Source organism: Phaseolus vulgaris, chromosome 5 (assembly GCF_051622355.1).
Source record: "Phaseolus vulgaris cultivar YP4 chromosome 5, ASM5162235v1, whole genome shotgun sequence".
Classification (NCBI taxonomy): Eukaryota; Viridiplantae; Streptophyta; class Magnoliopsida; order Fabales; family Fabaceae; genus Phaseolus; species Phaseolus vulgaris.
Genome location: NC_143502.1, coordinates 35419823 through 35432456, shown reverse-complemented (window position 1 = coordinate 35432456; position 12634 = coordinate 35419823). Strand labels below are relative to the sequence as shown.

Here is a 12634-nt window from a genome sequence, read left to right as displayed (position 1 = left end):
ACAATATAAGTATTTCAAACATGCCACACGTTTCGATAGAAGTGAGCTTTCAGGTTTTGGTTTGGTTAGATCGTTATCATGATTTGACGTAAAAGGACTTTGAAATATTTTCAAATTAATTATTGTTAGCGGTCCAATAACTATTTAGTATAATTTTCAGTTTACTTAATTTAAAATTTTGGAAACTATTCCAAACAACTATTCTTGATATTATACTTGTAAATTTTAATAGTTTGTGTAATTTAAAAATAATAAACTCTTGAAAAAATAAAAAAATTAATCCATTTTAATTAAGAAATATTTATTATTTTATCATATTACTTTAATTTCTTTAGAACTAAAATTGAGTATTAAAAACTGAAATATCCATAAACCTTTTGAAATATAATATTATTCTTCCACGTATATGATAAGAAGCTCAATTAAGCAACAGCACTGAATTGGACCGGCCCAATTCATTCTGCAAGAAAAACAAATATAACTCCTAGCATGTCGTTATAGACTATAATTCAAATTTTGTAATTTTTTAATCTGAATAAAATTAAAATTAAAATTTCAAGGAAGAATTAGAATACTTCAAATGCTTTAAGTGACGTTTTACTAAGATAAATAATGATTATATAACCATTTAAATTACAAAAATAATTTCAGTCATCTCTAACGTGGTACTTATGTTTCTTAAAAAAATTATCATAAGAGTAGATAATGTGATTGTTTATATTGTATATACAATAATAGCTTAAATTTTATTATATAATAAAAAATATGAATGGAGAAAATATTTTATGCATTAATATATAAATTTATCGCATGATTCATATAATTAAGTGTTATCGTCTGAAAGGGGACTGAGAGAACTATTACTGTTACGAAAGAGTAGACTTTAAGCCTAACTCAACCCCATAAAACCGGCTCATAGGGTTGAGGTTTGCACCCACTTATATACAATGAAAGGCTCTAATCTCTAGTCGATGTGGGATCTCCAACACACCCCCTCACGCCGAGACTACCAACTCGTGCGTGGGACTATATATTATGGGTGGTCCGATAGCGGGTGGCACGATAGGCCCAACACAAACACTCGCTAGGATAGACTCGAAATGACTCTGATACCATATTACGAAGTGGACTTTAAGCCTAACTCAACCCCATAAAACCGGCTTAATGGGGTGAGGTTTGCACCCTACTTATATACTATGAAAGGCTCTCATCTCTAGTCGATGTGGGATCTCCAACACACCCCCCTCACGCCGAGAGTGATAGATAGAAGCTCGTGCGTGGGACTATATATTATGGGTGGTCCGATAGCGGCCCGATAGCGGGTGGCCTGATAAGCCCAACAAATACTCGCTAGGATAGGCTCGAAATGGCCCTAATACCATATTACGAAGTGGACTTTAAGCCTAACTCAACCCCATAAAACCGGCTCATAGGGTTGAGGTTTACACCCACTTGTATACAATGAAATGTTCTAATCTCTAGTCGATGTGGGATCTCCAACAATTACCTCCTTCTTTCGGTCTCCTGTCTTTCTTCACTACCCAATTCAGCAACTTTACTTCGTCTAAGACAACTCTTGCTCCTTCTCCCCTATCAACTTCCTTTCTTCTTATAATAAGTTGGTCTTATATGGTTGAATTGGTCTTAAAATCCACTTCTTAATATGATATCAGAGTCATTTTGAGTCCATTCTAACGAGAGTTTGTTGGGCTTATCAGGTCACCTATTATCGGGTCGCTATCGAGCTACCCATAAATATATAGTCACACACACGAGTTGGCAGCCTCGGCGTGAGGGAGTGTGTTGGAGATCACACATCGACTAGAGATTAAGACATTTCATAGTATAAGTGGGTGTAAACCTCATATTATAAGTCAATTTGATAAAGTTGAGTTAGACTTAAAGTTCACGTCACAATAATTATGAAGATGTGAATTTCATAATGTGTAAGAAGTCCTTTAAACTTGTACTCAGCCTTAGTGAATGCTTTATTCCACCATATTGTTGTTCCTTTACTAATTTCTTTTTATAATAATTGTGAATATGCCACTACAATATGTAACTTGAGCATGCACCTCCTCAACATACACGAGATCTCACACTTTCTTTCTCAAATTCACCAACATAATCATCCTGATTACGATCCAAAGGTACAAATAATCAAACCTTTTACATTTATAATCATCCTTTTATCGTATCTGAACCTGCTACTCAAACACAATATAAAAATACAAAAATTACTATTTCCTACATGGTATAAGAAAATCCTCTAAACAATCTAACAAACCTGGATATCTAGGAGCTTATGATTGCAACAATGTAATTTTATACAAGAATTTCATTACCTATGAAATTTATCACCCAAATACAAACACTTTAATGGAAAAGTTGCATCCACCTATGAACCTACTTTCTATCATCAAGAAGTTAAATTCCCTAAATGGAGAGAGAACACAAGTAAATAATGAAAAGGCTTTGAAGTCGTGCAAGGGTGACACAACTTTAATTTTCTTCTAATTTATTGATTGTGGCAGGGTTTCAAATTGGTATTTTTGGTGTAAAAAATACAATTGGCACATGTAAATACAACAACATTTTATAAAAAGTAACAAACAAATGCATAAGAAAAAGAAATTGGCCCCACATGCACAAAAGTAGTACACAAAGGAATGATATAAATGCATCGAAGGTGCAAATGATATAAGAATGTGCAACACGAAATCATGTGCTAAGAGAAAAATCTCCAATCCAATTGCTATCAAAATCAAGAGTGATCCCCACATGTAAAAAAGACACATGAATGCAAACAAGCACCACCAAATTACTTGACTAGTCACATATTTGAAGTAACCAACAATAATCATAAAGTTTACATGAAGCAACAAAAAAAAATCAATAGATGCAAAAACCAAAAATGTCAATTTGCCTGTGACAAAGAACAAATTAATATAAAGTTAAAGTCGTGTCACTCATGCATGACTTTAATTAATCCTAATGAAATTTTTAATTGAAGTTGTGTCAATCATGCATAGTTTTAACCTTAAATATTTTGAACCAAAACTTTTCTATTATAAAAGACTTTGATGTACGTTTCATCTCAAACTGAAGTCACATGCAACGAGCATGACTTTTTAGAAACAAAGTCATGCCAACGAAATACGACTTATCCAAAGTCGTAAATAATTTTGCTATCTATTCTCATAATAAATGGAATAAATTGCACCATTTTGATGAAAAATCCTATACTGAAACTAACTATGATTATGAAAGAAAGTGAGAAAAGAAGGAAAAATATAAAAAGAGTAAAAAGAAAGAATGATTGATATTCTTTAAACAAATTAAAAACCTAATTGTACAAAATTGTAATTGTGTAAAGAAAAATATATATAACAATTGATCATACAATTAATAAAACTTAACTAATAATTTAACTCTAAACCGTGAAGCTTAACTAGTCAATAATTTTTTGTTAGGTATATTCCTTCCAAGCTTCATATTATCCCTTCATATTATCCTTTCATGTGATAGTTGAGAACCAATTTTACTTTTATTTTCCTCTGATAAAAAAAATAACCCTCAAATTTCCATCATTTTTTACTTATTAATTTAACAAATTAATTCGATTCAATTGTTTTAAACTATCTTCAACTCAACACAACAAAACATTACATTCTACCGAAGTTGAAAGAAAATTGATTTTTTTCCTCTTTAAATCCTAATTTCCATTTTCTCACTAAATTTGTTATTTTAAATTCTAAATAATTTTCTATCGTAATTTCATCTTAAACTTTCAAATGTTTGGATAGAAAATAGTAATTTTAAGATTTTAGATAAAAGATAACAATACTAAAGGGAAAGAGCAATGGGTTTGTCACGAAGCTGCCAGTAATTCACACAGTAAATTCAGCATAAGTATGCATTGGTCTACTAATAAAGTTAAGTTTTCGGCTTTTAAAAGTTTATTAATATCCAATCGGAGTTGTAAACCCTGTTGTGAATCACACTATTCTAACATGTACCACTGAATAAATAAATCTGCATTCAAAGTCTTGGGATGAGACTGGACCACAAAAATAAGATGTCAATGCAAAACAACACAATCAAAGTTCCATCACTGCCAAATTATGATTTAAGACACTAAAAAAAAAAAAAAAACCTCAGTGAGAACCTAATCATAACACAAACAAAACAACTCCTTTAATTAATTGTTCGTCAAATTTCGAATTTCAAATGAGGAGAACGACATTTGAAACAATTGTAATATGAGTTCAAGGTAACACAGGGTTTTCCTAAAGTTCTTGAAGATGGTGTGCCACCTTATACACTACATATTTACAAGTCATTAAGCCAGCAAATGAATCCTAACTTGTAATTTGTGTACCTTAAGTTCGCCAAAACTTCTGTGCATGGTTCATGCCAATTTTCCCTTTCACCAAACTAATGTTTTCTTTACGTTCTGAAATAATTACTCACAGGTTGATCTCTTCACTCTTATTGCAACATTAATTTTAATTATAGATGAACATCAAACCACAAGCATTGCGTGATCCATGACAAAATATTGTTTAGTTGGGGGTGTCCGAGACAATTTGTAAAATGTGTGATTCTCAGTCAACGTCCAACTTTCCTTCAACATAATTGAACTAGAGTACCATTGCATTCACAGGACAAAAGACAATAAAATAAAACTTCTGTTTGTTTCTTAGATATATAATTGGTTTGCAGTCATTACAAGAGCCTCCAAATAAAATGGAGAGTAGAAATATAGCATATTCAACCCTGTCAATGGGTAATTGAAGTTGTGTAGAAACAAACTTGTACAAAAACGTACACATGCTAACCAACCAAATAACCAATTTACAAGGTATAGTTTGTCCACCAAAGAAGATACTTTTCAAGTTTAATACATTCTTCTTCATTTGACACAAGCCTCACTGCTATGAGCAGTTCCTGAAAAAACAAAATTAATAGCAGTTAATTTGAATGAATATGCCTAGAAATATAAAGCAGCTTACAAGGTAATAACTAACATATTTATTATTAAGTAAAAGATACACTGTAGCTGTCAGTGAAAAAAAAATCAATACAAAATTAATTACTGAAATTAACATCATTGGTTAATCTTATCCTTAACTTTACAAATTTGTTCCTAATGTTAGAATCTAAATTGGGCAAGATCAAATTGACTGATAGTTGTTAAAAGGAAACATTTAAGTAACTGATAGTTTTCAAATTCAAGAATAAATTGACGGTAATTATTAAAGTCAACAACAATATTTGTCTTCTTTCTTTAAGGTTGAGGATTAATCGGACCAATGATGTCAATTTCATGAACTAAATTTCTGTTTTAGTTGTAAAAGAAAATATTAATTCAGAGTTACTGAACTTATAGTCTCGTATAACATTGGGGTTGTGGTTTTTCATATTCCAACGAATTTATTTCTTGGAAAATAATGCAGAAAAAAAAAAGAACTGGGAATACCACTCCCAATCACTTCCCTCGTTCAGGTCCCAGCCAGGAAAAGTGCACAGAGAGTAGCAGTTATCAATCGGTCTTACTATTCATTTACAGTAGGATTTAAATCCAACCAGGGCCAACAATAACAGCTTGTATTCAAACTTGAGTAAGGATAAAATGGTAATTGTCAGATTGCTGATGATATTCACGCCTTACCTGAAGTTAGTAGGGATATAGACATTGCTTTATACTCTCATTAAGCATCTGTTCAGACACCAAAAATAAGCAGGTTAAATAAGAAAAAAACTAATCAACTTGTAATAATATACTCCCAATTCAAGTAACAGGTGAAAATGAAATCCTACACAAGGTTTAGGTTATTTCATTATTTGATGGTCTCTGAAAAGCAAAAGTATAGAATTTTTTTATTCTTTTCAACAGCTAGTATGCTAATCTAGAACTAAAAATGAACTTGGTAGTCTCCTTGACCAAAAAAAGCTATATTAAAAAAAAGTATCCATCTTTTGGTTTGCTATTTCCTTTTGCCAAGATATTACTTTAGTTACTCTTTACTTTAAAACCTCTCAAATCCAACATTTGCCTTAGTTTGTATTGGTGAAATTTGCCCACTCTATCTAGCGTATGGCCAGCCAATATGAGCTTTCCCTAGGCCTAGAAGTCCTGGGAAGTTATCTCCCAATTGCAAATCATTGTGGGATAAGTGGGCAGCATATGATGGATGATTGTAAAGTCCACTAGGTCCATATCATGCTCGGATTAGTTTAGTACCTTCAACATTTAACTTGAAGAATTGAATTATAGCAGTCATACAGAAAAGAATAGGTGATCAGTGTTACGTGCTGTATGGATATGTTTTAAACATAAATGCTTAAATGCAACACATAACAAGTGATAGGAGTTGGATTGAGCCTTAGGTAAACAACTGTATAGCAATTTTCAATTTGTAGAGCTTCCTAAAGTGTGAATATTTAGTGTCAAATATCATCATTGACATTCCACACAATTCCACTATTCGGCATAATGAATCAATCCGTTAAAATTTTAGTAAACTAACTGCATGCAAAACTTAACTTCAAAAATTGATGATAACAATCTTGCCCTTCACAAAATACTTCCATGCTTTTGAAGCACAAGTATCATCAATGCTATTGCAGCAAAGATACAGTAGTAACGTTATACTTTTACTTCTTGGGTTAATTACCATTTCAGTTCTTATAGTTATAAAAACTCAGTTAATTCCTATACTTAAAACATCTCCTTTTAATCTATACATATAATGTTGAATTCTATATAGTTATTGCACATGTCGTTTAACCACTTTTAGTCCCTACGTCCCATAGTCCGTCTCAAATTCAGATAATGGAGCAGGGTTGTGTATTTTCTTATTACCTAAGTTACTTTAAATTTGGATAAGGATTGGTTTAAATTTCATACAAAGTTTTTTCTTAGTTCTGCTGTTATGTCAACCAGCAAGCCAGTCCTCTATGTCTGTTTCAGATTTCCTCCTCTATTGCTTCAGAACGGAAGTTATAATGTTTTGATTACACATCTGGGTCATGGTTTCCCACATTTAAGAAGCTAGTAGTTCTTGCTTTGCTTCCATGTTTTTAAACAAATTGACCAGGTTTCTCACATTTGTAGTGTGTGTCCAACCATACTTAATCCTGTGGCCTAAGCCCGAAAGGCCATTTCTTGCAACACCATACTCCCTCAGTTCATCATGTTTGGAACAGTAAAGCCCAATACAATTCCACTCATAAAAATCATAAAGAAAAAACAGTTAAGAAATGGGATAATGTCTAGCTTAATCCTACAAAATCAGCTTATAAGATGAGAATTGTACCTCACTTATATATTATAATTTGCCTTACTCCTAGTCAATATGGAACTTTCAACCTAGCCCCTCAAGCTAAGGAATGAACATCTTGTGTAAGATTAGATATTAGTGGATAGTCTAATAATAGAAGTCCAATAGAAGGTGGCACAACAACCCATATGAATTTGGCTAAGTTAGGCATAAACTCACTAAAAAAATAAACTCACTGACTATGTATTACTAACAAAAATAAACTCACTGACTATGTATTGCAGTTCTTGGATAAATTAAATGTGCGCTCCAACAAAGTTGAGAAATTTGATCTTAGTTTATCCGAGAAAGTCAAATAATTTTAGCTTCTTATTTTTTTCCGTCGTACAAGTAGTTATGAAGAATATTATTGTTCTGATTCAAGACTATTTCTGGGTAATCGCGTGAGGAATGATGAATTTCTGTGTTTTTCCAGAATCAGTCAGGAATGAGTGTTAAAGTTGTCGTCCCTCTTTTTCTTGTACTTATAGCCTATATTTGCCTAATGAAGCTAGAGTAACAAAAAATGATTTCTGGGAGTCTCGGACGATGTTGTTCATGTTCAGGGAATTTCGCCGAGAATACCGGTCACTTGAAATGAGTTACAAAGGTGTGGACCTTAGATGATTCCCACGGCTACCAACTGAGCACCATGTACCTCCTTTGAACTCTCTAGTGGCCGACTCGGGTCAGGACATCACCCAGCCTCTCGAGCCGAATAGGCGAAGAGGTTTATACTTATCACTAAGATACTATGAGAGGAAAGTGGTTCTCACAATTATTCATCCGTTATTACACGTGACACTCATCTAACGGTCCACCAACCGAGCAACCTATACCGTCGTACACCTCTCCTTGAGGCCGATTCGGGCCAGGACCGCACAATTAACCAATCAGAATCATAATATGATAGCTACTTTTGACATCGTTCTCTAATCTCTAGGCAAGATGATAACTTAGACAAATAACAAACTTGATTGAAGAAAGTAGCATGCTCATCTAATCCTCTCCGTTCCAATGCTACACAAGTATAAGATACTTAGTCAAACCAACTATACACTATTCAATGTTAAATCATAATACCGTAATTATGATGGTTATGGTGAAACAAAATGATAACAGGGTGAAACCAAACCTCTGTGCTCATCAGAAGCATCATGATACACCTCGTTCTCTTCCTCAGGCACAGGTGGAAGTTCCACCTGTTCACCAACCAGAACACCTCGGCCGTTACCGTTGTCGTTCTCCTCGGGGTAACGCACGACCACAACGGGACACACGCAATGGTGCACGCAGTAATCGCTGACACTGCCAAGCCTTCCTTTGGCGGCTCGCTTGGAGGCGCCGAAGCCGCGGCTTCCCATGATGACGGCACTGAGCCCGAGGCGCTCCACTTCCAAACACAGCCTCTCCTTCATGTCGTGGTCCTTCACAATGTGGATCTTGAACGGTATCTGCGCCTCCACCAGCGGCTGCGCTACGTCGCTCGCCTTCGTCGTCGTGAAGTTGTCGAAGTAATCCTCCAGCTTCCGCTGCGACTCCTCGTCGCCGCCAGCGCCGCCCTCCTCCGCCACGCTCAGATCCACTGAGCCCCAGTCCGCGCCGTACAGGACGCTCGTGGGACGCACGTGCAGCAGGATCACCGCGTCGCCCGGTCGGAGATAGTTCTGCACCGCCCACCGCACCGCGTGAGCACTCTCGTCGCTCAGATCCACCGCGATCGCAATTTTCCGTTGCGAACCGGTCGTGAGAGCGAACCGTGGGGAGAACGTCGGAACCGAAGGGTCCGGTGATTGCGGATTCATGTCAAGCGAATAACCGGAGAGAACAAGAAAAGTTAAAGGTCAATGTAAAAGTTATCAAACTTTGGGAACTTGATTTTGAGCAATTGATTTAGTCACGTTACTCACGGTTCAAAGACTCTCTGCTGAGAGGTTTCTAGAATTTCTTAGTTTTTTTCCCCTCACTGTCTTCAAGCGTCAGCAGAAGAGGCACTCACACACTCTGTTTTTTGAAACTGGAAAGTTTAGTGTGTGAAAGGGTGCATTGGTCTTTTCACATTGGTTGCTTGTTCTTTTTTGGATTAAGTCCCTTTATCTTCGTCAACTAATTGGTGATTAGATTATGCTTAGTTGTCAACTCCCCTGCTAATTCTACCTAATTTATGTCTCAATATCCACCAATTAAATATAAACCATTCAACTTGCCTCTTCGGCTGCAAAATCGTATACAACTATTCAGTATCCCATAAAGTATTCAGTGTAAACTCATTTGTAAAATTCTCTTGTAATTTTTATTTTTTAATTTATATATACATCAATTTTAACTTATAAAAAATAATTTCATTTTCTTACATATTTGCTGGAACTTATCTGTTATTATATTAATTCAGAACATATTTGGTGGCAATAAAGTATAACTGAAGATGAAAAAGTTGGTGGTTATTTATATTGAGGAAGTAATGAATAATTTATGGCATGGTATTTTAAAGAAGAAAAGTTAATTTACAAAATAGATAGTTGATGTTAGTTAGAAGGTTGTTAGAAGATGTTGTTATATTGGAGAGAAGAAAAGGTAATTGTCCTTAGTCAGGTTTTTATTGAGGAGAAATGAAGCCAAATGAAGAGTTATATCAACAGGGACGTGTCCTAGGGATTCATTAAAGTCATGTATCACAAATGATCAATGAAAGCTTGGTATCAATGGCGCGTGTTGCCATGTGGTGTAACAAACGAACGCTATTGCTAAATTTCAAAATGTTAAAATGTTTTCAAGACAGCTGGTTTTTGTAGCGTGTTACTTGAATCTGACTTCACTGTTACATCCATGGCTAATTGATTGAGCATTGCTGGATTTGGATTTATGCAGGGAAGTCATAATCCGATCAATGAAAGCAGATGAAGAACATGCTTTATCGTCTAACTAACTCTTGGATTCTACCACTTTTATACCCATTCACATTTTCAAGGATAAAATTTAAACATAATACCATGTTAGGCCATTTTTGTAATATATTAAATTAAAATAAAAAACACTAAGATTTTTAAAATATTAATCAAATTGAAATTATTGCTTTTAATTTTATTTTATTGAAAATTGATGTTATTTTTGTATTTTTGAAATGTTTTCTTAGATAATAATGTTAGTGTCCAAATCTTTTGGTTAGGCTATTATGACTTTTAATAAGACTGTTTTTTCTAGGGACGGCAAAGCGGGCCAATCCGCTCCGTATTGGTCCGTCCCGCGCTTGGCCCGCAAAAATGCAGGACGGGTTGGCCCGCCCCGTAAAGTTATTGCGGGCTAGAATTCTCGACCCGTCCCGCATAAGAGTTGGCCCGTAGGTTTGCGGGCCAGCCTGCGTTCTTTTTTTTTTAAAATTAAATATTTATTTTTTTACATTTTGTTATTAAAAAATTGTCAAATTAAACCTATATATTTGTTATTATCGAACCTAATTTTTTTTTCTTCCTTTTCAAATATAGTCAAACATCAAAACATTAAACATTAAGATAAATATCAAAAATCACTATTCTTCCACTTCCAAAACATTAAAAATACCTAATTCCAAAACATTAAACATAAACATTAATTCAAAAACATTAAACATAAACATTATTGACATTCTTCCATTTCAATAACATTGGATGCAACCTTAGTAGAACCTTCATCCATTTTTTCATAATTATAATCTTCCCCTCATCTGCATATATTAAAACAATGACAATTAATTAATTAATTTTTTATAAAAATAATACAATAAAAATAAGATAACTTTTGGCTCAATTGAAGGTTTGGTCATGGGTAACTTCTAAAATACCCTCTGCTTACTTCTCCTTTTCTGACTGGTGTCTTGCTCCTTTATCGTGTTGGAAATCGATTTAATTGACATGACCCAGTTTAGGTTGCCCTGCTGCTACTAAGTACCAATATTTTTTTCTTGCGGGTTTGCGAGCCAGCCCGCCCCGCCCTGCTACTGGCCCGCGCGGGTTGCGGGCTAATGCGGGTTAGCGGGTTGAAAAGGTCATCCCGCCCCGCGTTTTTTACCTGCGGGCCGTGGGCCGGCCCGCCCCGCTTTGCCATCCCTAGTTTTTTCCTACATCTCCATAGGTTTTTCTATCACTCCTATATATAGCGTGAAAATATTTTTTTAACCTTCTTGTGCCATCTCCATAGAGTAGTTTTCGGATTATGTAATTCAGAAACTAATTACGAATTTAAAAAAGACTTATGAATTATGTAATCCAAAATATTATCGAGAAATATTTTTGAAAATATGAAAATATATAAAGGTGAGAGAAGGAAGAAAGAGTCTTTTAATAAAAGCTGGAATAGATACTCAAGGTAGCCAAATTCTCCCCGCACCTTAGTGTATTTTTTTAATTCAACTGTATCCTTACTATTTATTTTAAATTATATGATCTAGAAGGTATTTTAATATTTAAAAATATCTTTTAAAATATAATTTATAATACATTTTAAAATTACATTTTAGATTATATCATTTAAAAAATATTTTCAGATTTAAAAATACATTTCAAATAATATAATCTAGAATATATATGATAGGAAGGATATTATGAATTTTACGAACATTATTACCAAATCCAAAAATATCTGTTAAATTTTATAATTTAAAATAATTTTAAAAAAAATCAGACAGTAAAATTTATAAGGTATTTTTGGATACTTTTCAATAAAAAAAATCATAAAAATTACAAAATATATTTTTTATAGACAAAATAGTATTTATTTATTTATTTATGAGGTGTCCAGAAACCCTCAACGTATCTTGTTGTTATGTACTCGTAAGAGTGACGCTCAAATAAAACATATTGAATTGTTTGCTTTGTATACGACAATTACTTCCTGCATCTTATAAAATGTGAAACTATACCCGATTTTATATGAAATAAAATGCTTTTGAATAAAAAGGGATTTCAATAAAAATACATTATGAATCCCTTTTTCTAAAATATTGGACTTTTTTATAAATATATATTTTTGAATTCTAAAATTACTTTTCAGAATGTAATTTTAATTTTTTGAATTTTATTCAGAATTTTTATTTTTAGAACATAATAATATATTAATGATTTTTTTTCAAAATGTATTTTTTAATTCTTAACTTTTATTTTCAGAATAAATAACAGTTTTAAAAATTTAAAAATATTATTATATAATAGAACATATATGAACAAAAGAGTAAAAGGAAGATAAAGGATATGAGAATGAATATCTCTTCAATTGTGTATTGAATAAGAACAAATAGTCTCAATATATACAAGTTGTACACTCATTATAGGTCTATC

General features: G+C 33.4%; 1 protein-coding gene across 1 annotated transcript; it reads right to left on the bottom strand.

Moving 5' to 3' along the window:
- Positions 1–4678: 4678 nt before the first annotated feature.
- On the bottom strand, positions 4679–9550 carry LOC137835511 (Adenine nucleotide alpha hydrolases-like superfamily protein). Its single transcript, XM_068644048.1, has 3 exons — positions 8461–9550; positions 5675–5722; positions 4679–4950 (listed from the first exon to the last, which is right to left on the bottom strand). Exons 1-2 carry the CDS (start codon positions 9128–9130, stop codon positions 5715–5717), a joined length of 678 nt encoding a protein of 225 aa, XP_068500149.1. The 5' UTR covers positions 9131–9550; the 3' UTR covers positions 4679–4950; positions 5675–5714.
- Positions 9551–12634: the final 3084 nt, after the last annotated feature.

Excerpts from the sequence above, each read along its gene's own strand:
- LOC137835511 (XM_068644048.1), bottom strand. The coding sequence starts at position 9,130 with ATGAATCCGCAATCACCGGACCCTTCGGTTCCGACGTTCTCCCCACGG.